Consider the following 27256-nt stretch of genomic DNA (forward strand, 5'->3'; position numbering starts at 1 on the left):
GAGGGTATAAAAAGATGGTTAGAATCCGTTCAATCCATTCAATCTCTAAGAACTAAATTTCCAAGTCGACTTTATATCAGTACTGGGCAGGCCCACAGTATAACTGTCTTCTCCTCCTCCTATTTCTCGTTGATAGTTGTCGTTGTATTAAAGTTTCAGTAGCATTGCGTGAAAACCTATTGGCTATGGGCCAGTGACCACCGCGATCATTGCTGTAAGTTGCGACATATTTCAGCCCATTTGGTCTCTGTTTGCTACAGGAAATACTCGATTATATTCTTTTTAATATGCCTCAAGAAGTTGATCCTGCTCTGATCTTTTTACTTCCCATAAGTCTCCTATGACTTGGGATCCTAGCTAAAATACGGACATAGGATTTTACATAACAAATTCTCTCTTACCGTCCAAAATAAGTGGCAACTTCATCTCAAATATACTGCAATACATAAATACACACCTAATGATTAGGATTATTACGATGCAGAAAGGCTGGGTTATCGAGCCAGGGGAGGGCTTGATTAGGAACTCCAAGCAGGGTTTTTATCTTCTCTTTTGTGACTTCTGGTTATCAATGGGATGCTCAGGTTTTTCGAGAAAGAGAGGGTTGTTGCTGTTATAGTGGCAGAGTTAAGGAGAAGAAACAGTCGTTATTCAGCAGTTATCCTAGATCGAACCCGGTACGTAAACGTGGCCGCAGTGAGAGCATGTGAATGGCGTCATATTCCCCTCTACTATTACGGACCTCGTTCAGGAAGCCTGGACCGGCGAAATCCTACTGGATGGGCCATTAACCCCAGAAAAACTGAGTTGGTACTTTTCATATGGAGACTAAAAACCGAACGGACCGAACCTTATATACCCTTCAACATAGATCGCATTTGTCAAGTTCTTTGCCCGGCATCTGTTTATACGCAAAAAAACGGATAACGGATAATAAGAGCAATGCTATTGAAGCTATATCAGGTTATAAATAGATTCAGGCAATATTTGGCTTGGATGCTAGAGACCATAGAAGATGCTATTGTACAAAATTTTAACCAAATCGGATTAGAATTGCGCCTTATAGGATCTCAATCAGGTTATCGATTTATTTATTTTTTTTTTTTGCAGCACAGCACGCCGTTCGAGCTCGGCTATAAAAAGCAGACCCCTTATCATTGAGCTTAAACTTGAATCGGACTGCACTCATTGATATGTGGAAAGTTTGCCCCTGTTCCAGCCCCCTAGAGGCTCAAGAAGTAAAATCGGGAGATCGGTTTATATGGGAGCGATATCAGGTTATAGACCAATTCAAATAACATTTGGCCCGTATGTTGAAGGTCATAGGAACAGTGACTGTGCAAAATTTCCGTTCAATTGGATAAGAATTACGCCCTCAAGAGGCTCAAGAAGTAAAATCGGGAGATTGGTTTACATGGGAGCTGTGTCAGGTTTTCGACCGATTCGGACCATACTTAGAACATCTATTTAATTCCATAGAAAATGTCATAGTACTAAATTTCAGTCATATCGGAAATGAATTGCGCTCTCCTGCGACTCAAGTAACACAATCGGTAGATTGGTTTATAGGGGAGCTATATCCAAATATGGACCGATATGGTCCAATTACAATCCCAACCGACCTAAATTAGTAAGAAACATTTGTGCAAAATTTCAAGTGCCTAGCTTTACTCCTTCGAAAGCAAACATGCTTTCCACTGACAGACGGACGAACATGGCCTATAAGGTCTTGGCTGGTCAGCTGGGGGATGTAGAATCTCCATTCCCAGCTCATTAAAAAGAGTGGTTCCTCCAGGTTCGCCCTTGGAGATGCAGCGGCTGCATTCTTTATGCGATGTGACGGATTATTGACCAGAGGAGTTCTTCTTTGTTGACAGGTGGGATGTCGTTTTCCAGAAAAAGGATATCTAGGCTAGTGGTATTCCCTTAGGTCTGTCTGTATACACGGATGTTTCTAAATAGGTCCGAGGCACCGGAGCAGGAGTTCATATAGTTTTATGAAAGCGTGGAGCGTCTTTCAGGAGGAAGTTTTTGCTGTCCTGAAGGCAATAGAGGAGATTTGGCTGCTGCCAAATCGGACTATCACGATAGCAAGGCGGCGCTTAAGGCTTTCACATCGGGTCATGCAAGATCTAGACTGGTCAGAAGATGCAAGGATGTTAGTAAGTGCGGATCATGCTACAGTGAACCCTCACTTATGAGCGCTTCTTGATTCTTGGCCGGCTGCTTTTTATGATGGACGCGCGAATGAAGCTTGGGTTGGTAGTGTGGGTAGAGCTGGCAAAATATCTATGGCACTACCGATATTTAATTTTTTGACTAAATATCAATAGATATTTTTCCGATGGATACTATCGCAAAAGTTAAATTTTTTGCAAAACTAAAAAAATAAGCACTCCGCTTTAAAAAGCCCAGTTCGCTTTAAAAAGCCCAACAACTTGCGAATGTTCACATCCGCTAAATCAGACAGCTTCTCAAAGAAAAGAGTACCTAAAGTGGAACTATTGACTGCTAGTGCGGGACACACACACAGAAGGTGTTCTATTGACTTTTCTTCTTTTCTGTCCTCACAGCTTCTGCAAAAGTCGTTGCTGGCAACCTTCAGTCAGACGGACACAATGACTAAAACGTCTGTTCTAGCCAGTGAAAACAAGTCTAGATTAGTCTCGCAAGCCCGTCCGCTTTACAATTCCCGGGGATATCTCTGTGACCCGGCACTCAGTAGTCTTGGGCAAAATCGCTCATCGAACGGATCGATCCTTTTCGGTCTGTTCTGATAGAGGAACTAGTTCCAGTTTACTAGTTCCTCTCCAGTTTTCAACACAATTGACTCACAACAACAATATATATATATATATATATATATATATACATATATATATATATATATATTCTTTAACGTCGTAAAATGTCAATTAGATATTAAAAATAACAAGTAAAAAGGCGTTAATTTTTTTTTAATTTTTCCATTAAAATCCGGTGAAAATTGCATACCTTATGTCCCATAGCAGTTATATCGAAATATTTTCCGATTTGGAACAAATACTTATAAGTACAAGTCATTGTTCAATTGTGTATAACAAAATATTGGTCTTTTTAGTAGCTATATCTAAAAATAAACCGATCTGAACCATATACGACACAGATTTCGAAAAGCCTAACATAAATCACTGTGTCAAATTTCATTGAAATCGAATTATAAATGCGTCTTTTATGGGGCCAAGACTTTAAATCGAGAGATCGGTCTACATGGCAGCTATATCCAAATCTGCACCGATTTGGCCCAAGTTGCAGAAAAATGTCGAAGAGTCTAACACAACGCACTGTCCCAAATCGGACAATAAATGCGCTTTTTATGGCCCCAAATCCTAAAACCGAAAGATCGGTCTATATGGCAGCTATATCCAAATCTGGACCGATCTGTACCATATAGTAGAAGAAGAATGTCGAAGGGCCTAACACAACTCACTGTCCCAAATTTCAGCAAAATTGGATAATAAATGTGCCTTTGATGGACCTAAGACCCTAAATCGGAGGATCGGTATATATGACAGCTATATCCAAATCTGGACCGATCTGGGCCAAATAGACGAAGAGTGTCGAAGGGCCTAACACAACTTAATGTTCCAAATTTCAGCAAAATCGGATAATAAATGTGGCTTTGATGGACCTAAGACCCTAAATCGGAGGATCGGTATATATGGCAGCTATATCCAAATCTGGACCGATCTGGCCTAAATTGACGAAGGATGTCGAAGGGTCTAACACAACTCACTGTCCCAAATTTCAGCAAAATCGGATAATAAATGTGGCTTTTATGGGCCTAAGACCCTAAATCGGAGGATCGGTCTATATGGCAGCAATATCCAAATCTGGTCCGATCTGGGCCAAATTGGCGAAGGATGTCGAAGGGCCTAACACAACTCATTGTCTCAAATTTCAGCAAAATCGGATAATAAATGTGGCTTTTATGGGCCTAAGACCCTAAATCGGAGGATCGGTCTATATGGCAGCTATATCCAAATCTGGACCGATCTGGGCCAAATTGACGAAGGATGTCGAAGGACCTAACACAACTTCACTGTCTTAAATTTCAGCAAAATCGGATAATAAATGTGGCTTTTATGGGCCTAAGACCCTAAATCGGAGGATCGGTCTATATGGCAGCTATATTCAAATCTGGACCGATCTGGGCCAAATTGACGAAGGATGTCGAAGGCACAAAACTTATGGACAAAAAAGAATCTGTGCAAAGTTTCAGCTCAATATCTCCATTTTTGAAGACTGTAGCGTGATTTCAACAAACAGATGGACGGACAGATCGACTTAGATTTTTACGCTGATCAAGAATATATGTACTTTATAGGGTCGGAAATGGATATTTCGAAGTGTCGCAAACGGAATGACAAAATGAATATACCCCCATCCTTCGGTGTTGGGTATAAAAATAACAACTATTACAAGAAAATTGTCTTTATTTTGATTTAGTTTACAATTTTGGTCGGCTGGCAGGAAATTTTGTAGGTTTTTTTTGTCGGAAAATTTTTTTGTAGTGGCAACGCTGTTTTCAACATAAACAGAGAACATAACAACTCATTGCTCTCCGTCTCTCTCTCACTCACTACTCTTTTTCAGCTGATTTTGACATTTCAGCGCAATGGCAGCGCTGCTTGCTCTCATTTCAATAGTTAGTTTGTTGGATATCAATAAAGTTGTGTATTTTTTTCATGCCCTCGCGTAATTCATATTATAGTTGTTAGATTACTCCGGCCGGGGCGAACATATTAATAAAAAATAAAATAATCGTAGAAACAACAAGTGTTTGAATGTTAAACTAGAAAGTGTGTGTTTATGTGTTACGTGTTTAATAACTGAAATTAATATATATAAGTAGTAAAAAATGTTTAAAAAAACTGCCACCAAACTTTTGGAACAGAATGCCGACAAGGTGACCCAATGGTTGGATACATTCGATGCCGTCATAACCGATTGTGACGGTATGTCTGATAATTGAATTATTACAGCTAGACCCAGTTTAGACCCAAGTTTAAGTTAAAAATATAGACTATGTAAATTGCATAAGTTGAAAAATTTATTTCTAATTTTGTCTGCGAAAGAAATCATCTGGACTTGCACAACGTGTGCGTGTGTGTGCAATGTATGTGCGTGCAAAATGTCACGGTGTGCAATTTTGTCTTGTTAATAACCTTAAGTGGCTATAAACGTCATTTATATGACCGGCTTTGCGAACACCCTACGGCCGGTAGAATTTCGCTGTTTTTTGTTTTAGTCTTCAGGTTGTGATTATTCAAGTGGAAAATTAGGAAAATTACCACAGAAACAAGAATGTGAAATATGGGGTTGGGGCTCGGTGCCTAGTGAACGAAGAAAAAACATCCGGCCAAACGTCTAAAAGTCTAAATACGATTTCATTGCCAGAAAAACGAAAGGAGATGTTTTTCACACCAGGAACCTGGAAACTCGAAAACAAGATCCATCTTGGGCCTGGGAGTGTCCCAAACTAATCGATCTCTCCCCTCTTGATATGGTGGGGGGTATCAACTATTTCCAGTCCCGAGATCGCCTTGGTCCTACCACAAAGGCGGGGCGCGCTATTCAAAACTTCTTTTTGGGCATCATATTGCTCTTATTTAGCACATTTCCATCTGAGTGGAACAAAGAGCCATTTGAGGTACCTATTTTAACTCAAGCCTCAAAATACCTGGGGAGGGATTGATCCCCAAACCGGGCATCATTTTTACACAAGTTTTCCACCTTTTTCCAAACTGTTAGGGTCGTATAACATAGGCTTCCCGTTTATAAGGAGCAGTTTACAGTCATACAATGCGCTTCTATCGAATGTGATTAGTTATTGTTGTTGTCGCAGTGTGTTATACACTTAGGCGGCAGCCCTTGCCGATGAAGAACTCCGTCGAGTCAATCCGGTACGTACAACCGGCTGCCATGGGATTGAATGTGATTAGTTGTTGTTGTAGCAGTGTGTTAAACACTGAGACGACAGCCCTTGAGCCCTCCAACGGGTCAATCCGGTGCGTACAACCGGCTGCCATGGGATTGCAATGTGATTAGTCGTAGGCCCTAGTGTAGTGACCGATTGACTTAGCGAAGTACGCAAACTGATACGCGACCGTAAACGAAAAATTTGACTTATTGGTACGAATGGGTTCGGTGATTTATGCCACAAAAGTCCAATCATTTCCAAATCAGCGGGGAGATGACATGTATAGAGAAATTGACATAGGTCATTGAAGGATAGGTCGGACAACAAAGTCTTCTAAGACCTCTTGCCGAAGAGGAAAGATATACTTCTTAACATTTCAAACGGACATTTGCGGATAATAGAAAGCCAGGGATGAGAAAACGGTATAATATTTTAGGAGACGTGAGACATTTGTAGAAAACGAGTGCAAGATAAAGATATACGGAATCGGGCGGCTGGGGGAGGAATTATCCCCGTTGAAAGTATTGTCCACCAAGCCAATTAAAACCACGACAGAACTCTAGAATACCGCGACGGAGATGATCTCGAGGGCCAAGCGGGAAGCGCAAAGAGAAAGGAGAAGTCGTTTTTTAAAAGAAGGAGTTCTATGCTGAAGAATTTGCCATCCGGCCATATGGATGCGAGACTATTTAAGAGCAGCTCAGTTGGGACCAGCTCTGTTGGGGTTTTGAGGAATGAGACTTACGAGTCTGCAAAGTATTGATGGATGATGAGTGTTGACCATGCTTATGAACCTCATGAGATGAGAGTTACATTCCGGTCCGTCTTGTTCTTTATGTTTTCATGTGCGTTGCTTTCCTTCCCATCTCTTTTACGTAGCACTATCTTGCACCACACTGCGATGGAACTTTATCTATATTCTCTCCTAGAATGGGCATAATAGACACAAGGTCTAAAGTCTCGAGAGTGTACCTAAGGTCTAAGGGCTCTAAGCCATCTAGGTTGCAAGAGGTGTGGTCTTCGACCTAACCTTCCAATGTTCTAATGTGAGATTTCTTAATTGGACCCTGGAATTTTAAAGTATAAGTCTACTGTGCCTAGGGACCACAAGACTTCTCGGCACGGGATAGCTGTGAGCACCACACAGACTCGTATTCATTGCTGTCACGATAAGCTTAGCGAGCGTTCACAGGTTACGGATGGAAAGTCGCGGACAATCAGCGGTATCGAGTTGTTGTAGCCACATTCTCATGTTAATGTGGCGATCCTCGTCAAGCTTCTGTGGGTGAGCAAACTCGTTCCGATCCAAAGGACCGTACGCCGCTGGAACGGAATGGTCATTCTTATTTAAAGGCGTCCATAACTCGTCTTGTCATATCGAGCATGTTAGGCTCTCAGTATTTGAGTGTCGGTGCCAGCTGGACCCTCACTGAGACTCTCCACACGATACCGCTGATTGTCCGTGACTGCTGTTGCAGCTACTCCGTACGGAGCATTCCATTATTCGTAACCTGTGGACGCTCCCAGTAGCCCGCAGCTAAGCTGCTCTCGAAGCCCGTGTCGTCTTCTTGCCGTAGCAATGGGCAAATGTTTGTGTGAAACTTTTACCCTTTCTTTACACATGGGATACTGTTAACTTAAAAATTGACTGTCCGAATGTGGTTCTCAAAATGAAGTCAAATTAATTTCTTAGTTAAATGAACCTATATTAGTTTCTCTCTCCCCTTTTCTCTCTCTATTACAGGCGTTCTATGGGTGTATGGCGATGTTCTACCCGGAGCCGCCGAGGTTATGAATCGTTTCAAGGAAATGGGCAAGAAAATATTCTTTTGTACCAACAATTCAACCAAAACTCGCAAAGAACTTCTAGTCAAATCCCATAACATGGGTTTCAATATAACCGAAGAGGAAGTTATCTCCACAGCACATTCCCTGGCGGCCTACCTCAAAAATCGTAATTTTAATAAAAAGGTCTTTGTTATTGGTTCCGAGGGTATAACCAAAGAATTGGATGCTGTGGGCATTGATCATACAAAAGTTGGACCTGAACACATGCCTGGCTCGTTGCAACAATATCTATCGAATCATTTCAAGCTGGACGACAATATAGGGGCTGTAGTTGTGGGCTTTGATGAATACTTTAGTTTTCCCAAGATGACGAAAGCGGCCTCTTATCTTAATAACCCGGAATGCTTGTTTATTGCCACCAACACAGATGAACGATTTCCCATGCCCAACATGGTAGTACCTGGAACTGGTAGTTTTGTGCGAGCAATTGAAACCTGCGCTGAGCGTAAGGCTACCGTTATAGGTAAACCTAATGTGGCGATTTGTGAACACCTTATCAAGGATGGCACCATTGTTCCTGAAAGAACGCTGATGATTGGTGATAGGTGGGTATAAAAATACAGCAGACATAATTGTTATTTACATGCCAACATGTCATAGATAAGCTAAAATAATGAATTTGTTTTTGCTATTTTGCCGTTTTGCATTACAGATGCAATACTGATATACTGCTGGGCTATAATTGCGGTTTCCAAACTATGCTGGTTGGCACTGGTATCCACCAATTGAATGATGTGGATTCTTGGAAGGCCTCCGACGATCCAGAACTACACAAATTGCTACCAGATGTGTATTTACCCAAACTGGGAGATTTATTGCCATACATGTGAAGTTAGTTTCACATCGATTTTCAGCATCCATGCCCCATTTATAGTTTTAGAAATCATGACATTTTCTAATCGTAGCTTATCAAGAATTGCCGAGAGGTTAATAGTGTTGGAATTTATATGTGTATATTAAGTTTGCTTTGAGCTCTAAGTACAAAGTGAGATTATCAATTAAATAAAGAAAAAAATGTTAACAATAGTGAAAATTAACGAACAAGCTGGTAAAATGACAACAATATAGAATACTGGCTGTAGGGTATTTGCGTTGTATGCGTCATAATATATGACAGAGCAAGAATAAAGGTGAGAGACTTTGTTTTAAGAGAAAATGAAAGAGCATAACATTAAAAGCTTGTCTATTGTAAGATAGAAAGACAGTGTCGTAGGTTGGGAAAGGGGATGCAAAGTGGTCCCCTAAAAAATCTTTTTTTGGTGAAATGCTTGCTGCGAAAGAGGAGACTTTGAGGCTAAGTTAGCCCGGCTGAATAAGGTTATCTATGGGGAAACTTTAAATTCAGCTTGGCTGAATAAGGTTCTCTATGGGAAAACTGTCTGAAAAAGGTTTCCAATGAGAAAACTGTGACTCAGCCTGGCTGAATAAGGTTTTCTATGAAAAAACTTTAATTCAGACTGGCTGAAGAAGGTGTTCTATGGGAAAACTTTAATTCAGCCTGGCTGAATAAGGTTTTCTAGGAGAAAAAATTAATTCAGCCTGGCTGAATGAGGTTTTTTATGAGAAACCTTTAAAGCAGCCTGGCTGAAAACAACTCGCACGATTGTAATAGTCGCCCCCCGATATCGACCGCTCATATTAAAATGGCAACATTTTACAAAATCGCGATCCGCCTTTGGAACTCTCTGCCATCAAATCTTCAATCTGTTGGCAACGCAAAACTATTCAAAAAAGCTATATTGGAAAATCTCTAAAATCGCTGGTAGTCATACTATTGTTAATGTCACTAAAATTATGTGTAAAAATTGTGATTCTTGAATGTCATTGATATATCACATACTGTAATTATAAGATCATTGTTATCTTGTTGTATGTGAAAATAAATTAAAAGTAAAATCTAAGCCTGGTGGAATAAGGTTTTCTTTGGGATAGTTTTAATTTAATCTGGCTGAGAAAATTTGTTTTTATGGGAAAACTTTATTTATTTTTTTTTTAATTTAATTTGCTCATTAATTAGTCAAGTCGTTAGACCATATATACAATTCATAAAAGCTTTCTTGAAAATAAATCAGGAATTAAATTCTACTCAAGCAAATAAGGGTTTCTGTGGGAAAACTTTAACTAAAATCCACAATTTTATTAAAATAGTGACCAAATTTGGATTTTTATAAAATTCCATGGAGATATTTATTTTTTCATACTCTTTTTTGGTAAATTTCTTTAATTGCTTCTTGGTTTTAAAAGAGTTCCCCTTGTTGTTCTTCTTTAGTTAAAAGCTTAACTCAATCTTGTTAAAATGAGAGAGTGAGAGAAAGAGAGAGAGAGAGCGTTCATACACTTGGCGATTGGAGCACACAGCTGATTAAAGTTGTTTATAAAAAATATTTACCTAAAAAGCATTTCTACGGTAGTACTAGGGGGTCAATCGTTGTGTAAAGAATCGTGGCGGCAGAGGATTACTATTGTTGCTTGGAAATACTAAATAAACAATTAATTATATAAATATTTCAATTAATACTAATAATAAAAAATAAATAAAAGTGCGGGTATAAAAATGTTAAAAGATCCCATAAATCTGGACTCTGAAGGCGATAAGCAAAGGCAGGCAAATTGGCTGGAGTCATACAATGTCATATTGACCGATTGCGATGGTGAGTAGTTGGAGTGGCGTACAGGGATGCCAAAGTAAAAAAATAAAAAAATCTTGCAGGGGAAATCAAGAAAAAATCTTATTTGTGTTTTTACTAGGTGTTTTATGGTATGATGATGAAGTCATTGCCGGAGTTCCCGAAACCATCAATGCCCTGCAAGCTAAGGGAAAGAAAATCTATTTTGTTACCAATAATGGCACCAAAACTCGCGCCGAATTATGCGAGAAAGCTCGACGCATGAATTTTAACATAGAAGAAACTCAAATCATAGCTCCCACTTTTTCGATAGCCGAATATCTCAAGCTTAATCTGAAAAGGAAGGACAAAGTCTATGCCATAGGCAGTTCGGCCTTGGGCAAGGAATTAGCAGCTTTAGAAATTCCATTTTTTGGTTTGGGCCCTGACCCTGTAAAACCTATATGGGTGGATGTATTGCAGGCCATAGACAGACAAACTAAATCGGATACTATTGGAGCAGTGGTGGTGGCTTTCGATGAGCATATTAGTTATAACAAATTGATGAAGGCTTCCAATTTTTTGGGTCAAAATGAGAAATGTCTATTTTTGGCAACAAATGCTGATGCTGTATCCAAATTTCCCATGTATTGTATACCTGGTACTGGGGCTATTTTGAAAGCCATTGAGACTTGTGTTGGCCGCGAAGCTTTGATTATGGGCAAACCAAATCCTTTGGTATGTGAACATTTGGTACAGAGCGGTAAAATTAAGCCAGAGAGAGCCTTAATGATTGGCGATTGGTAAGTACTTTTTGTCAAAAAATTTTTGTTTTCCCACACTTTTAAAACTTAAGGTAAATTGTTCTTTTTAGTTACAAAACCGATGTCTCATTTGGTAAAAATTGTGGTTTCTCCACTCTACTGGTTGGCACTGGCCGCTACAAATGGAATGATGTTGAGGAACTGGTTAAGCAAGGCAGTAAGGAATTCATACCCAATTTTTATATATCTTCCCTAAGTGATCTGAAAGCTTTTCTTTGAAAGCTTTAGTTAGAGTGATTCAAGGAATCGTATCCATCATACTTCCCCTGCCGATCTAAAACCTTACCTTTAACCTTTTTACCTAAAAATTTAAAGCAAGTTGATACTGAATTCATACCCAATTTTCATATATTCGCCTTAACGAATCCAAAAACTTACCTGCAAAAACTTTAAAGAAAGAAATTCAATTTTTTAACAGTTGTACTACGTGTTGATTCACATATTGTAATCGTATATTTTAATAATAAATATAGATGTTAAATGTAATAGTTATATATTAATAATTCATAGCAGCTTACATCAAGTGTTTTATTATTTCAATAAAAATATTACATATGCATTAAATAATATATGAATTTTCTATGAAAACAGGAAAACAACTTCGAACGATAATCATAATACTTAATGCCAAAGTAGAAATAGGATACAGAGATATTTACTCAAGGACTAGAGGAAATAAGAGGGGTAAATCCATTTTGACCAATGGCATTCGTGCTGTCATTTGAATGGTATAGGCAGGTGCGCTGGTGGATATCGAGACGGTATCCGATAGTCTCAGTGTGGATTTTTACTCAGCCCATGTCACAATGGACATACACCCAAGCCATTCGTGGGCTTGTTGCGCGCTCTTCCGAATGAAAACTAACCGCCAAAAGTCCATTTCAGGCATTCCGTACTACTCACAAAATCCCTAATTGTTTTTCATTATATGTCCCTAAATAGGTTAGGCATATGAAATGCTTCAACCTCTCGTCTTTTGCCGCCGGAGGTGCCTGCGTCCATGTGGTCCTCTATTTTGGAACCATCCGTATATAAGTCTATGTAATTTTTAATAACCAGAGATATTGTATTGGGTTGCCCAAAAAGTAATTGCGGATTTTTCATATAGTCGGCGTTGAAAAATTTTTTCACAGCTTGTGACTCTGTAATTGCATTCTTTCTTCTGTCAGTTATCAGCTGTTACTTTTAGCTTGCTTTAGAAAAAAAGTGTAAAAAAGTATATTTTGATTAAAGTTCATTCTAATTTTTATTAAAAATGCATTTATTTTCTTTTAAAAAATCAGCAATTACTTTTTGGGCAACCCAATAGTTGGAATCGGTTCTATCAGGAATAGTGGTAGAGTACTTTTTATCAAAAAGCCAATGTGTAATCCACACTGGTGTTGTATCAAGAATAACACAGTGACCGCAGCCGCCCCATGACCAAAGAGAAAGCTCCCTTAGCCTCACCGCAGTGGTCGCAGCAATTTGTCTAGGCCACATCTCCAGAGGTATAGCATTAAATTTAGTGCTTTAGATGGTGTCGTCCTCAGTGCGACTGTGATGCACAAGCAAGCCAAACTTTGATTCCAGCTGAGTATTTAACAGAAGGTAGATGGACAAAGCGCCGTCCACCAGACGACAACACCATATAGCACACCGGCAGGGGATAGCTGTGAGCACCACACAGGCTGGAATATTGCGGATAGTGAAATGCTCCATACGGAGTAGTTGCAACGGCAGTCGCGGTCAATCAGCGGCATCGAGTAGATAGTCTCAGAGAGAGGCCGGGCGGCACCGGCTCTTGCACAAGAACTGAGTGCCTATGATGCTCGATATGACAAGACGAGTTATAGGCTCTTTTAAATAACCAATGGCCACCTTGTACCCGCGGCGATCGCTTCTTTGACCGGAACGAGCTTACTCACATACAGGAGCTTGACGAGGATCGCCACCTTCATGAAAATGTGGCTATAACAACCACATAGCATTATAGTTCTGCTGTATATACCTAGTGCGTGGCACTAGGTTTAAACCCCCCAACTTTTGCCAATGGCAAAAGGGCAAGAGTTGCCTTTCTTGCCCTTTCCAATATATTTGATTTGAAGTTCAATTTATTGTCCAGCATAACATCCCGGTATTTTGCGTTTTCGGTAAATGGAACATTCTCTCCTCCCGAGGAGACAGGTGCCACTATAGATAATCTCCTGCTGAAAAGACCTAGTTCTGTCTTGCGCGGATTAACGTCTAGACCACTTCGCTTTCGCACGCAGAGCTTACTGAAGTATATCTCTTAGAGTGATGTAGCACTTTCCCCTAACCGCAATAGCCACCTCCTTTACACCTCTTTCTTCCAATGGCTATATTCCAAAGTAGATGAGACAGTAAACCTCTTTGAGTTGTTTCCCTGCTGACCCATCTTTTTAGGTCTATAGATCCCAAGCCTGTTGTAATGCATCTTTTAGTTATTAATAATTTTTTTACGGTACTGTTAATGACTAGAAACTCCAGCTCCTTCATGATTGATGTCGGCTTAACATTGTTGAAAACACCCAGATGTGACAATTTTACGATTTTTAGTCAAAAAGTTTGCATTTTGACGCTGGACGATTTTTACGGCGAATTCCTTTATAAGTTAACAATTTGTTTTCGGGATTTATTCGTATTGAAATTGACCTCAAAATAGAGAAAAAGAAGTAAAAAGGCATTAAGTTCGGCCGGGCCGAACGTTGGATACCCACCACCATTTGTCATAATCTGGTACAAATATCGACAAATGGTCCGATGTAGACCAAGTTCAGCACGGATATTGAGTGGTCACTGTTCAATTTTGTAGAACAAAATAATGGTCTTTTTGGCAGCTAACCTATGTCACTGTGTCAAATTTCAGCGAAATCAGATAATAAATGCGCCTTTTATTGGATCAAGACTTTAAATCGAGAAATCGGTCTATATGGCAGCTATTCCAAATCTGGGTCAATCTGGGCCAAATTAAAAAAAGATATCGTTGGGCTTAACACAACACACTGTCCCAAATTTGAGAGAAATCGGACAATAAATGCGCCTCCTATGGACCCAAGACCTTAAATCGGCAAATCGGTATATATCGCAGCTATATCCAAATCGGGACCGATCTGAACCAAATTGAAAAAAGACGTCGAAAGGTCTAACACAACTCACTGTAGCAAATTTCGTACACCCTCTTTGTACGACAAATTCTCATGATTGCCCAATTCTAATATATAAGGTTGGGAAATTTTAACGGTCAATATTGATTTTGAATAACTTAAACGCTTTGCTCGATTATGTATCTTTCCATCATTGAAATCGGGTTGGTCTACATTGAGAAAATGGAAATGAAACGCAGAAAAAAGCTTAACGTTTAAAAATTTTAGCCCAAAAAATGTAACCACACTTTATATAATAAAATATTTAAATGTTATTAACCCTCGATAATATTATAGTCTGAATTCCGAATCTTTTGTTTTTACAATAAAGATTAAAATTTGAATATAAAAACAATATATATTTATATATATATATATATATATATATATATATATATATATATATATACATATATATATATATATATATATATATATATATATATATATATATATATATATATATATATATATATATATATATATATATATATATATATATATTTAAGTTTTAATTGAAAATATGTTAAAATTAACAAAACCTTCAATGTTTTTGAAGAAAAGACATTGATAAACGTTATAGAAGTCTTCCACCCTTCGAAAATCGCACCATTTAGAGATTGACGATTTTTTGCGCAACAGGCCTGGCAGCACTGAAAGCATCATCAATATCAAGAAATTCTACTATTGCATATTCCTTGACAGCGTGAGAACCCTCTAGTAGGCGACTAGGTCGTGAAGGGCTGTTTTAGTGGACCTACTATATATATGCCGTTGCCGAGATAGGCGATCTTAAGGTATCTTTGCCCTAAGATATGTTTCTACCAATCTCTCTTGAGTCTGCGGCATAAATGATGATAGACTAATAGGACGAAAAAGTTTCGCCTTCGTGTGGTAAGCTTTTCCTGCTTTTAGAATGAAAACGGCCTTTGTGTTGCTCCATTCCACAGGTATATACGACATGCTGATACAAGCAGAGTATATCTCTAAGTCAAAGCGCAAGGGTATTTGGCACAATTTGTAATTCAACCGGGGAGACATCATCAGGGCCTGGAGGAGTCGAAACTTTTAATAATTTCGACTCAGACACGATTTCCCCAATAACCTCCGACGAATGTATATCAGCGACAACCTGTTCTGCCGTCACGTTGTCCGTTGGAGAGTTTCCCGGAAAATGGGCATCAACGAGTAGTTCTAGTCATTGTCCATATCCATTGTCCTTGTAAGTAAAAAAAAAAACATCAATGCCTATTATATCACCCTGTTAAATTTGATTTGGGCTGCGTACCTGGAAGCGAAATTCTCGGTAACGAAAATTTCGTTTAGGATATGTCAATGCATTTCTTATGGTAACGAAAATTTCGCCAGAGGTGCATACAGCCCTTTTCTGCACCAGAAAATTAGGTACTTAGAAGGAAGACCGCACACTGGACTGGACTGTCATTAATTGTTATATAGAGGGGTTACAAGAATTTTAAGTTACGAAGAATTGTAAGCGTTGTAAGTTGTTCTGAAGAGGTATGAGTAAAACCATCACAGGTCAATTATAGATCTCCTGTTTTGATCACCTGTACCAGGAAGGATTTGTGCTTTTTTTAATGAATGTTGAGTATGCGTCTCTAGCGAAATTTTCAGTTGCAACCAAGACATTTATGTGGCCACTGAAAAATAGTTATGTAGAATACAATGTGGCGACAAAGATCGAGATATATTAATTTTACCGAATTTTAATAATTTTTGGCTATGGAGTACATATGTACTGTAATTAATCGTTTTTATTTGCAAATAACTTTATTTCATGTTGCATGGAGCTAAAGGGTGATTTTTTTGAGGTTAGGATTTTCATGCATTAGTATTTGACAGATCACGTGGGATTTCAGACATGGTGTCAAAGAGAAAGATGCTCAGTATGCTTTGAAATTTCATCATGAATAGACTTACTAACGAGCAACGCTTGCAAATCATTGAATTTTATTACCAAAATCAGTGTTCGGTTCGAAATGTGTTCATTCACCGTAACGTTACGTCCAACAGCATCTTTGAAAAAATACGGTCCAATGATTCCACCAGCGTACAAACCACACCAAACAGTGCATTTTTCGGGATGCATGGGCAGTTCTTGAACGGCTTCTGGTTGCTCTTCACTCCAAATGCGGCAATTTTGCTTATTTACGTAGCCATTCAACCAGAAATGAGCCTCATCGCTGAACAAAATTTGTCAAAATTTGAACACATTTCGAACCGAACACAGATTTTGGTAATAAAATTCAATGATTTGCAAGCGTTGCTCGTTAGTAAGTCTATTCATGATGAAATGTCAAAGCATACAGAGCATCTTTCTCTTTGACACCATGTCTGAAATCCCATGTGATCTGTCAAATACTAATGCATGAAAATCCTAACCTCAAAAAAATCACCCTTTATTTGAACGTACATTTTCATTCGTAGTTGCAATTAAAAAAACATCAATGCCTATTATGTCACCCTGTTACTTAAAGAAAATTTGATTTGGGCTGCGTACCTGGAAGCGAAATTTTCGGTAACGGTACTGGTAACGAAAATTTCGTTTAGGATATGTCAATGCACTTCTTATGGTAACGAAAATTTCACCATCTGCGCTTAATAGGTAACTCTTCATGGACTATCACCGTAGGCACCATATTTAGTTTATACTAAAAATTTCAATAGGTGGGGTTGCAAGCATTTTAAGTAGTGAAACTTTTAGGGAACGGCCCCCTAAAACACAAGGAGCCTTTAAACCATTCTGCCTGGGCTACCAATGGATGGATCCTATTAAGTTTTTGGGAAAAAAAGTTTAAATACATGGGGATACAAGCATTTTAAGTTATGCAACTTTCAGGCATAGTGCGACATCTATGTGCCATTTGAACATATAACTCTGTAAAAATAAGATGGTGCGTGAAAAGCTATTATTAGTGTGTAAAAATTAATATAGATACTTCTCAAGGGATATTATATTGGTGTGTAATACATCTTTTATAGAGCGACATCTATGTTAGGTAGAGCTTTTAAGTTATTTTTAAAATAATTCATCAATTGGGAAGTCTCTATTTTAATTTCTCTATAAAGGAATACAATCGATTTTAAATATTTGTTTTCAATAAAATCTTTAAATTGGGCTTAAGACAAAAAGCTCTAATTATATATGTATATATCTTATATAAAGTCCCTTAAGCTTGGCAATTTAGTTCGAAGAAATCATAAAACTTAAAAGCAGAATCAAAAGCTTAAGCTTTCGTCTTAGTTTTTTTTTGTAAAATTTGGTTTAATTTGTAATATGCTAACCATCATCACCATCAATTGATCCCAATTCCAATTCCAATTTTTACGGCCAATATCTTCTGCTTCGATTTCCTCTCGCCTTGGCATCTAAATTGCCAAAAGATAACATCAGGTGGTCGTATTACTAGGCGCCAAAATGCGTGAGCTGCGCGACAGGTAACCATACCAATAGAAGACATTTATAAGTAGGAATAGTATGGGAAAGACAATGCGTGAGGCTCGATCAATTTTCGATACGGAATTGTATTGAGGGGTGCGTTTACCCTTGCGTCGGGCATCCAACTCTTCTCGTCTGTAGTAGGACATGCGACGGCGACCTGAATATTTTTTAGGAGTGATATCTGGAATGATTAATATGTGATTTTTTTTTTGGGAGAATGGGATTTCCATAAGTAATAATAAATCGTTATAAAAAAATTTTAGAAACCTTGTAGTTTTCTTTTACTTTTTAATTTTAAATACACTTCTAAGCTTGATTGGTTTAAGTGCTATATACGCAAGCCATGAAGGTGAAAAATATAGCTCAAAAGTTCCAGTTAGATAATTATTTGACGTGTTTTGGTCAAGCTTTTCTAGCACATAATTCTACTAAATATGATGCAGAGGGTTGTACGTACCGGATTGACACGATGGAGTTCTTCACCGGCAAAGAAACCCGGCTCTTTTTGGTTTGCCATAACCGCCTCCATCATCGATCGGTTTCGGTGAGGTGCAAGCGGTGCATGGAGTGGGTGAATTATCGATCTTGCTCTGGCCTACGTCGCATTGAATATGTTGCAAGTTGCTGTGCGCACATAGACAGCAATGGGTCACAAGCGTCGTCGTCGTCGCCTTCGGCGTCCTCGTCGTCAGACTATGTGACCTCTCTGACCTTTCCCGTGCGGCATTACACGCAATAGCAGCACCCCAGACCCAATATTGTCTGGCCAGTGCCAGGAAGTGTATAAGTCTTGCAATTGAATTGCAAAAGTCTCTGAGGCAAGATCGATGAGATAGTAGATTTTATGAGCAGGTTGCAGCGATGCAGGAGACAAAGCTGACCAACACCCTACACCTATGTAAGGATCGCTTAAGGAATGGAGGTGAGGGATTGGCCTTCGTGATACACCATTCCCGCCTGCGCCGGGCGCTAGTGACCCCTACTTGGAATGTATGGGGATATCATTCAAGTCTGGTAGTGCCGAGATGGAGGTATACAGCGTGTGTATACCGCCGGTTGTGTCTCAATTAATGGCCAAGTTTACAGGCCCGACATTAGTGGCCTACTGTTTGGCCATAATCACCCGGTTCTAGGAGGCTTTTTAATGCGCATCACACTTAATGCCATTCTCGCCTAGGTAACGACCAGCGGGGCATAGTTTTGGCAAGGCAGATTGAAGGCTCCACGTTTTGCACTGTGAATGAGAAGGTGCAGCAGCTCGCCAGACATTTCCATTGCATCCCCTGATCTCCTGAGTGACGTATTCTGGCACGCCGTAATTTCGGACCGCCTCCCCATAATTCTCACTGTCGAATTACCTCTGAGAGATGGAAGTTTATCAATCAGAAGGAGATCGATTTGGTCTGCTTCAGAGAGTACACAAATCGTAGCTTCAGTTAACCTTGTACCCCCCTCAAATGTGCTAGTTGTCGTGAGGAAATTCCCAGATATCATTAACACAGCAGCCGCTCGCTTTATACCAGCCGGTCGAATACCCCAAGTGCGGCCACATTTCCCAGCGCAGGCAGTGGTACTCGCAGACGAGCGGGATGGGATTCGTTGCACGGACCCCACTAACCCCAGAATCATCGAGCTGAATCTGGAAATAAACAGGGTAGTCAACGAACATAAGCGGAATTTGTGTCTGGAACACTTGGAGCAATGTAACTTAGGTACCGGTTTAGACATGGTGTGGTCTACTGCTAAGTCCCTTTCGACAGGAGGAGAGGACCTCAGTTACTTTAGGCGACGTATCGGTGACTGATCCGAAGAGATGCTCTAGGTGTTTCAACCGTCAATTTATTGAGTAACTCGAAAGTGACAAAGCTAGGTGGGCTGCAATTTGTCTTATCCGAGCCGATGGACATCCATCATAATCTACAGTGGACGAAGTTGCGGATGTCGTCCGTGGTGCACAAGTTATCCAAGGTGTTGGGCCTCGACGACATCTCTATACTGATGGTGAAGAACCTGAATCTATCTGAAGACGAGTACCTTACAACTGTCCCAAACCTGCTTTTGAACACTCTTATAGTACCCGATTTGAAAATATCTGCAATCAAATCTTCAACCACATTGTTCGCTACAAATACACGTAAGGTGAAGAACCCCCCATGTTGACGGCTCCCGCAAACGTTTCAAGGATCATGATTTACGTATATGCACTTGGAATTTCCGAACTCTTTATGGGAGAAGTACAAGGCAGACATTACTGCCATACAGGAAGTGCGATGGCTCGGGAAGGGCTCCACAACAACACCGAGAGGTGACACCCTATATTATAGCTACGATGAGACGGCCCATGGATTCGGCTGTGGATTTGTGGTTAGTCGGAGAATGGAAAAGCTTGTCTCCTCGTTTACTCCGGTGAATGAGAGGCTCTCCACAATCCGCATAAGGGTCAAATTCTTCAACGTCAGCCTTGATTGCGCCCATGCCCCGACGGAAGATAAGGACGAAAAGACCAAGGATATTTTTTACGAGCGTCTAGAAAGACCGCTGTCCCGCCCATGATATTAAAATCGTTGTGGGAGATTTTGATGCGAAAATAGTAAAGGAAAATATCTTTGGCCCAACGGAAAATTTAGCCTGAAGGAGAGGTATCGAGAGAAAAGAAGGGGGGAAGAAATGTTTATTTCGCAGAAAGAAAAAGGAAATGGAAAGACGTGAGTGTTAGCGATTTGCGATGTACAGGAGGAGAAACGTTTATTTCGCAGAAAGAAAAAGGAAATGGAAAGACGTGAGTGTTAGCGAATTGCGATGTACAGGAGTCAGAATGAAGTCCGGAAATTATATTTGGTGCAGGCCTATTCCTCCTGCAGAGACAAAGATAGTGAACTGAGGATATGGAAAGAACATTTTACCCAACTGCTAGTGTTCGATGACGCCGGCAAAGGAAATACCGCAAAACCAATTCCTGATGATGGTATAAAATGTTTACTTCCTCGTCAGAATGAGGTCCAAATAGCGGTGACCCGACTGAAGAACAAGACGGCAGCAGAATCTGACGGGTTGCCCGCTGAACTGTTTAAGACCAGAGGCGACACACTTGTCTGCGCGATCTCGCATTTCCGAAGATTGGAACCTCAGCCTACTATGTTCCGTAAACCAGAAATGATACAAGACGGAATGTGCCAACTAAAGAGGAATAAGTCTCCTCCCCGTCGCATACAAGATAGTCTCGAGCGCATAATTAGGGCCCAATTATGAGCTCGAGACTATCTTGTATCAATGCGGCTTTAGACCTGGTAAATCCACCATTTACCAGATATTCACACAGCACCAAATCCCGAGAAGGACAAATCAACACCTACCATCTCTATGTTGACTACAATGCCACTTTCGATAGCTCTATATGTGCAAAGGTATTTCAAACCATGACGGAGTTTGATATCGCTGCAAAATTAATAAGACTGCAGGAAGATTCTCCGTAAAATATATGGACCCGTTTGCGTTAATGGAGAATATAGGCGTCGTATGAATAACGAGCTGTATGAGCGGTATGACGATTTACGACAAAGTAGAAACAAGGTCCTAAGTCACTTGCAATTGGCCGGTCTGCGGTTATATATGCAGCGCTAGTGTGGTCTCATCAGATCATTCAGAATGTCGCTGTTGGAACTGCCTCCTTAGTTCTCACGTGGACCATCTTCATCAGGAGACACTTATTCTACCCGTCCTAAGACAATACTACATGCTGTCTAAGCAAAGGCGTTGAGGCTGTTATCGCAGGGACCATTCAAGTCATCATCTTATAAATAGGTATCCACCACCTAGAATCCTTAAAGTGGATCTACATGGTCTAGAGTGATAGGTTCTGCGCTACAAGAGAGAACCTCTAGACCAAGCGACATATAATGCGGGTCTAGACAACATTCATGCACACACGGTAGCATATGAGGGGAATAGCTACCGGGTGAATGTAGTCCTTGGAGAACGACCGCCTCCCATTGCACCTGAAGAAATGGACCTCCCCCGGCAAACCAGAGTGGTTCTGCCTCAATTGCGATTTGGCAGATTGAGCCGCCTCAACTCCTACAGAGCAAGGGTTGATGCCGACGTGCACGATGTGTGTCCCAATTGTGACCAGGGACCACACGACCCACGTCACCTGCTTAACAGCCAAGCCAGACCCTCTCGACTTAAAACCCAGATCCCTCTGGATGCATCCCACCTCCTGGGTCTGAACATGCAACAGAATCAAGCAGACGAGATTCTGCTAGATAAGTTAATCATCAACATTCATATCCAACCATATCTACATTTCCAATACATTTCAACTCTTACCATGCATAGTTCGAATATTGAACAGTTTAAAAGGTAGTGCAAATAAAATGAAGTCTGGCTACTTTTTATTTAGAGTTCTCACAACTTTGAACGATTTATCATTGCGTGTGATGGTCCCATTGTATTTTCCATTCCATACTTACCCTCACTGGCTCTCAAGTGTACCTCTTCGCCATCTTCATCGGAAGACTCAAAATGCGGTTTATGGCGACCTCGACTTTGTCTACCTCCCGACCAGTTCAGCAATTGACGCCAACAATTCATGAACCCCATACGCCTTTCATAACGGCTGCGTCTCCTTTTCGCTTCTCTACGATTCGGTATATTTATGGAACACATTGATAAAGGTATAACTTCGTAAATTTTCGATTCTGTACTCTCGGTGGGAGTATAATCCGGGGTCATGCCCAATTTAGGTGTCTGTCTTACCGCACTCTCCGCCTCAGTATCCGAATCCAATTCTTCAATTATAAAATAACATTCACCCGAACCATATTTGGTGAAATAATGGACTACGGCAAATTGTAGAATAGTGGCGAAAATAAAGGCAAACGAAAGGAATACGAAAAAGTCCAATGCCGTGGGATATGGTACCTTGGGTAGATCCGTTCTGGCTTCTAAACCCAAAAATGTCATTGTCAAGACAGTTGTTATGCCCAGAGACACACGATCAGCGGTAGCCTCACGATTTAGCCAGAATGAGACCCAAGACAATACCACCAGCAGACAGCAGGGTCCATATACTTGTATTAGAAAATTGCCCATGTGACGTTGCAAGTGGAAGTTGACCATGAGCATGGAGTATTCAGCTGAAAATTAATAAAAAAAGTGTTGTTATTAAAAAATAGGGGCATGGCTTTGAAATATGTCACCACCTGAATTATGGGTGATTGCAGTATTTCGGCTGATATCACAATTTTGTCACCTGGTCTGTTAAATGACGTATCCCTACAAATCGTTATTGCTTTGGAGTCAAAGCACCCTGCCATAAAACCCTCAATAGACTGACAATAGCTGTTCACTGGGAGAAACTCGAAAAAACTAGTTGAGAAGTAAAAACGTATTAAGTTCGGCCGTGCCAAACTTTCGATACCCACCACCAAGGATATAATAATCATCATATTTTATTATAACACCACTACTATATCCATAGCTATATCTAAATAGCGGCTGGTCTCCATCATATTATATTCAGGTCCCGCGAAATCGGGATTAAGATCCAAAATTAGAAAATCGGTTTATTCACTATGACAGCTATATCTGTTTAGTCTGATCTGATTCATATTTGGATCGGATGTTGGGAGACTTAAAACGAAATGGGGTAATAAATAAAGTTTTAATTGCTATAAAAGCTATATCTAAATATAGTTCGATCTGAACAGATCAGCGAAATCGGGTGATAAATAAAGTTTTAATGGACTTCAGACCGTTTATCGGCAGATCGGTCTACATGGCATATTTAAATATAGTCCGATCTGAACCAAATTAAAGTCAGATGTCGGAAGGCCTTAAGCAACTCACTGTTTCAAATTTCAGCTAAATCGTGTAATAAATAAAGCTTTTATGGGCTTCACCCCCTTTATCGGTAGATCGGCCTATCTATATCTAGCTATATCTTTATATATAGCTAGATAAGCTCGTTCAACGAGGTTTCAGATAAGGAGACAGCCTCTCGTGCGATCTCTTTAATATCCTGCTGGAGAAGATTATACGAGATGCAGAAGTGAATAGATATGACACACTAATCACAAGAGAACACATGCTACACGCCTATGCCGACGACATCGATATCATAGGTCGGTCACCGGAAGAAGTAACTGCAGCCTTTGAAAGAATCGAAAGAGAGTCAGTGAAAATGGGTCTGGCAGTAAATGGAGATAAGACGAAATGGATGGTTTCAACTCCCAAAAAGCCTTGTACAACCGAGCGGATAAAGCACATGGAGAAAGTTGGGAACCACAACTTTGAGATAGTAAGTAATTTTATCTACCTCGGAACCGCCGTAACCGAAACGAATGATACCAATTTTGGCAAACAGATGCTACTTTGGACTAAGTAAGCAGTTTAGAATCAAGGCCACCTCTCGACAGACGAAGACTACACTTTACAAGACACTGATACTACCCGTGCTGTTATATGGTTCTGAAGCATGGGTACTTGTGAAAGCAGATGAGGCAGTGCTTGGAGTATTTGAGAGAAAGATTCTTCGTAATATATATGGACCAGTTTGCGTTAACGGAGTATATAGGCGACGTATGAACCACGAGCTGTATGAGCTGTATGACGACGATAGCATCAAAATACAACGGCTGCGTTGGCTCGGTCATGTTGTCAGAATGGATGAAGAAGCTCCAGCAAAGAAGTCTTTTGAAGGCAAACACGGTGGTACATGCAAACCGGGAAGACCAAAAGCCCGATTGAAAGATCAAGTTGTGGGAGACACCTCGAAACTTGGTGTCCGAGATTTTAGAATGAGCGCAGAAGATCGAGGCGCAAGTGGAAGAAATATTCTGTCATAGTCAATTAAAGTAAAGTAAAGTAAGCTCGTTCAAGAGCTTATCACTATCAAAAAGACGTATCCGAGACGATCCGAAATATATATACTTTGTAAGATAGGAAATTGATATTTCAATGTGTTGCAAACGGAATGACTAAAGAATATATCCCCTATCCAATGGCGGTGGGCATAAAAATATGCCGTGTGAGAACGGGTAAAGATATTTCTATTTTTTTTTTCTTCCAGAATAGAAGAATAAAACATTTTGAAAATCCGAACACAAATGAAGATTTGGCATACACGATCTCAGCTCTAACCATTCCAAATTTCAAAGCGATATCTCACACGGTATATTTTTTACTAGTTTTTTTTTTTGGTTTTCTTCCATTGTGCGGTGATTTGAATGGATACAGAGACAAAACCAAACCATATTAAAACACCATTTTCAAGATCATCATTCCTTGCAAATGACTGACTCTTATATATGAACCATTTTAATTACATATGTCCAAAATGACCGTAGACATGTTCAACACAATTTGTTCAATTAATGAAATTGATTTTTCAGCTTCATAATTGGGTTAAAGCTCAGCCATAACCAACCAAACAGTCAACATTTACCCCATCCCCCACACATTTATTGATTGATTTATATTATAGACCATCAGCATCATAGCGGTGTCACCTTGTCTGAGGCCAAACGCAAGATAACTGTTGTAAGAGACCAACAACATGGCCAAAGCAAATTACCAAGCCATTCACCACCACCACCACCACCACCGCCACCAACAATGAACCAAAGGACCAATCGACCATTCGCTCGAACAGTCATGCATGGTACAATTAAAATGGCCTTAATTGATATGAAAATCATCATCGTAATTTGTTGTAATGATGTTGTTGATTATTATGATAATTACAACAAAGAATGACAGCCAAGAGTGCCAACAGAGGAAGACCTCAACATCAATTGATTTCATTTCCTACATTTATATCCTGCAAATTGTCATCTGAACGGAAGGATGCCCAGCCAATGTTACACAAGAAAATGACCACGCAGATGAAGGTGAATTGTAAACTTAATGGTAAGGCCTAGGTGACGTATGATTAACGTGCAACGTTAACTATTTTCCTTTCTTGACAAGTATACGCAATGATGGTCAATTAACTTGGAACGTATGATTAATGTGAAATGTGACAAATATTTTAAATCGAGACAAGTACATGCAAGGATGGTCAATTAACATAATGTGTGCTCGGTTATGAAGTGAAATTGTTATTCATGATACATGTTATAGTTGTTCAATAGTGAATACAAAGAAACAAATTATGTCTGGGGACAATTTTTCTATGCGAAAATTTGTCTGAAAGCAAATTCAACAACTAAAAGCATGCTAAGTTAGATCGGCCCGAACCTTGGGAACCTGGGCCTCAAGAAGTCAAATCGGGAGATTGCTTTATATGGGAGCTATATCAGGTCGAAAATAGCCAAAATTCTTCTGTGAAATAGGTAAAGATCGTCGACACATTGGTGGTGATATTTGGTCATAAAGTCAGAAATGAATTTTATACTGATTTCCAACAGACTATTTATAGGCCGATCCTAAACTTTCAAAACTTTCATAGTTCGGTTGTCTTTGCGAATATCGAAGTTTCATAATGAGTTTCGGCGTATCAGCTCCAGTATTTTGATGGCATGTTTTCATTTGAGTTCATGTTTGCTCTCAAAATAGTTTTTGTTTTCAACTGGATATTTGTGTCGGTCTATTGGTTTTAAATGTCTTTTATTTCCATAAAATTTTACGCAAACAAACTGAAAACATTTAGCAGCTATAATCGTTAAATATTTCAAAAAATAAATGTTGATCAATTTTTTGAAGAGCCATCTACATTCTGCTTACATCATGTCGCTAATTTCTTCTTCGAACTTAATAAAAATTGATCGAAAATCCGTTTTTGATGGAAAAGATGTCCGGTTAAGATTAAGATTAACTTAATAAAAATGGATTGAAAATCCGTTTTTGATGGAAAAGATGTCCGGTTAAGATTGCATCCAACTATAGTCGTATATGGTTATAATGTTCATCATGTTCTTATAAGTCCTAAAGTTTTCCTTATACTTTGGAGATAAAATAAGAAATGGTGGTAGAACTAAAAATTAGGAACACTTTTTTTCTTTCTTTGCCCACTAATTGATGTCAAATGACCTAGCGGCAGATGTAAATCTTATATATTGGGTTGCCCAAAAAGTAATTGCGGATTTTTTAAAAGAAAGTAAATGCATTTTTAATAAAACTTTGAATAAACTTTAATCAAATATACTTTTTTTTCACTTTTTTTTCTAAAGCAAGCTAAAATGAACAGCTGATAACTGACAGAAGAAAGAATGCAATTACAGAGTCACAAGCTGTGAAAAAATTTGTCAACGCCGATTATATAAAAAATCCGCAATTACTTTTTGGGCAACCTAATATAAAAATCAATTTGTGTTTGTTTGTTTGTTCCTTATAGACTCAGAAACGGCTGAACCGATTTTCTTGAAATTTTCACAGATGGTGCATAATGACCCCGTGGTGAAAATAGG

At 39.5% G+C, this 27256-nt stretch overlaps 3 protein-coding genes across 14 annotated transcripts in view; 2 read left to right on the plus strand and 1 right to left on the minus strand.

Annotated features, from left to right (window-relative positions):
* The first annotated feature begins 4676 nt into the window (after nucleotides 1–4676).
* Nucleotides 4677–8854, plus strand: LOC106091402 (glycerol-3-phosphate phosphatase). Of its 3 annotated transcripts, none has more exons than XM_013257912.2 (3): nucleotides 4677–4997; nucleotides 7707–8355; nucleotides 8463–8854. In XM_013257912.2, the coding sequence occupies exons 1-3, from the start codon at nucleotides 4901–4903 to the stop codon at nucleotides 8638–8640; spliced, it is 924 nt and encodes a 307-aa protein (XP_013113366.2). In that variant the 5' UTR covers nucleotides 4677–4900; the 3' UTR covers nucleotides 8641–8854. The 3 variants fall into 3 exon arrangements, with proteins under 3 accessions (XP_013113366.2, XP_013113368.1, XP_013113367.2); XM_013257914.2 differs by lacking the exon at nucleotides 4677–4997 and adding an exon at nucleotides 5069–5158; XM_013257913.2 differs by lacking the exon at nucleotides 4677–4997 and adding an exon at nucleotides 5094–5181.
* Nucleotides 8855–10209: 1355 nt separating this feature from the next.
* Nucleotides 10210–11726, plus strand: LOC106091395 (glycerol-3-phosphate phosphatase). The gene is made up of 3 exons (XM_013257899.2): nucleotides 10210–10461; nucleotides 10559–11219; nucleotides 11291–11726. Exons 1-3 carry the CDS (start codon nucleotides 10365–10367, stop codon nucleotides 11457–11459), a joined length of 927 nt encoding a protein of 308 aa, XP_013113353.1. The 5' UTR covers nucleotides 10210–10364; the 3' UTR covers nucleotides 11460–11726.
* A 5040-nt stretch (nucleotides 11727–16766) lies between these two features.
* The window catches only part of LOC106091397 (gamma-aminobutyric acid receptor alpha-like), a 128780-nt gene continuing 118290 nt past the window's right edge, over nucleotides 16767–27256 (minus strand). For 9 of the 10 annotated variants that reach the window (XM_059360626.1, XM_059360623.1, XM_059360621.1 and 6 more), the window contains 2 exons: nucleotides 22319–22984; nucleotides 16767–18030 (listed from right to left, as the gene is read on the minus strand). In XM_059360626.1, the coding sequence (XP_059216609.1) occupies nucleotides 17798–18030; nucleotides 22319–22984 (899 nt within the window). In that variant the 3' untranslated portion in view covers nucleotides 16767–17797. The remainder of the gene's footprint in view (nucleotides 18031–22318; nucleotides 22985–27256) is intronic. The other variant, XM_059360627.1, reaches the window with a different exon arrangement.

The sequence above is a fragment of the Stomoxys calcitrans genome, chromosome 1 (assembly GCF_963082655.1).
Source record: "Stomoxys calcitrans chromosome 1, idStoCalc2.1, whole genome shotgun sequence".
Classification (NCBI taxonomy): domain Eukaryota; kingdom Metazoa; phylum Arthropoda; class Insecta; order Diptera; family Muscidae; genus Stomoxys; species Stomoxys calcitrans.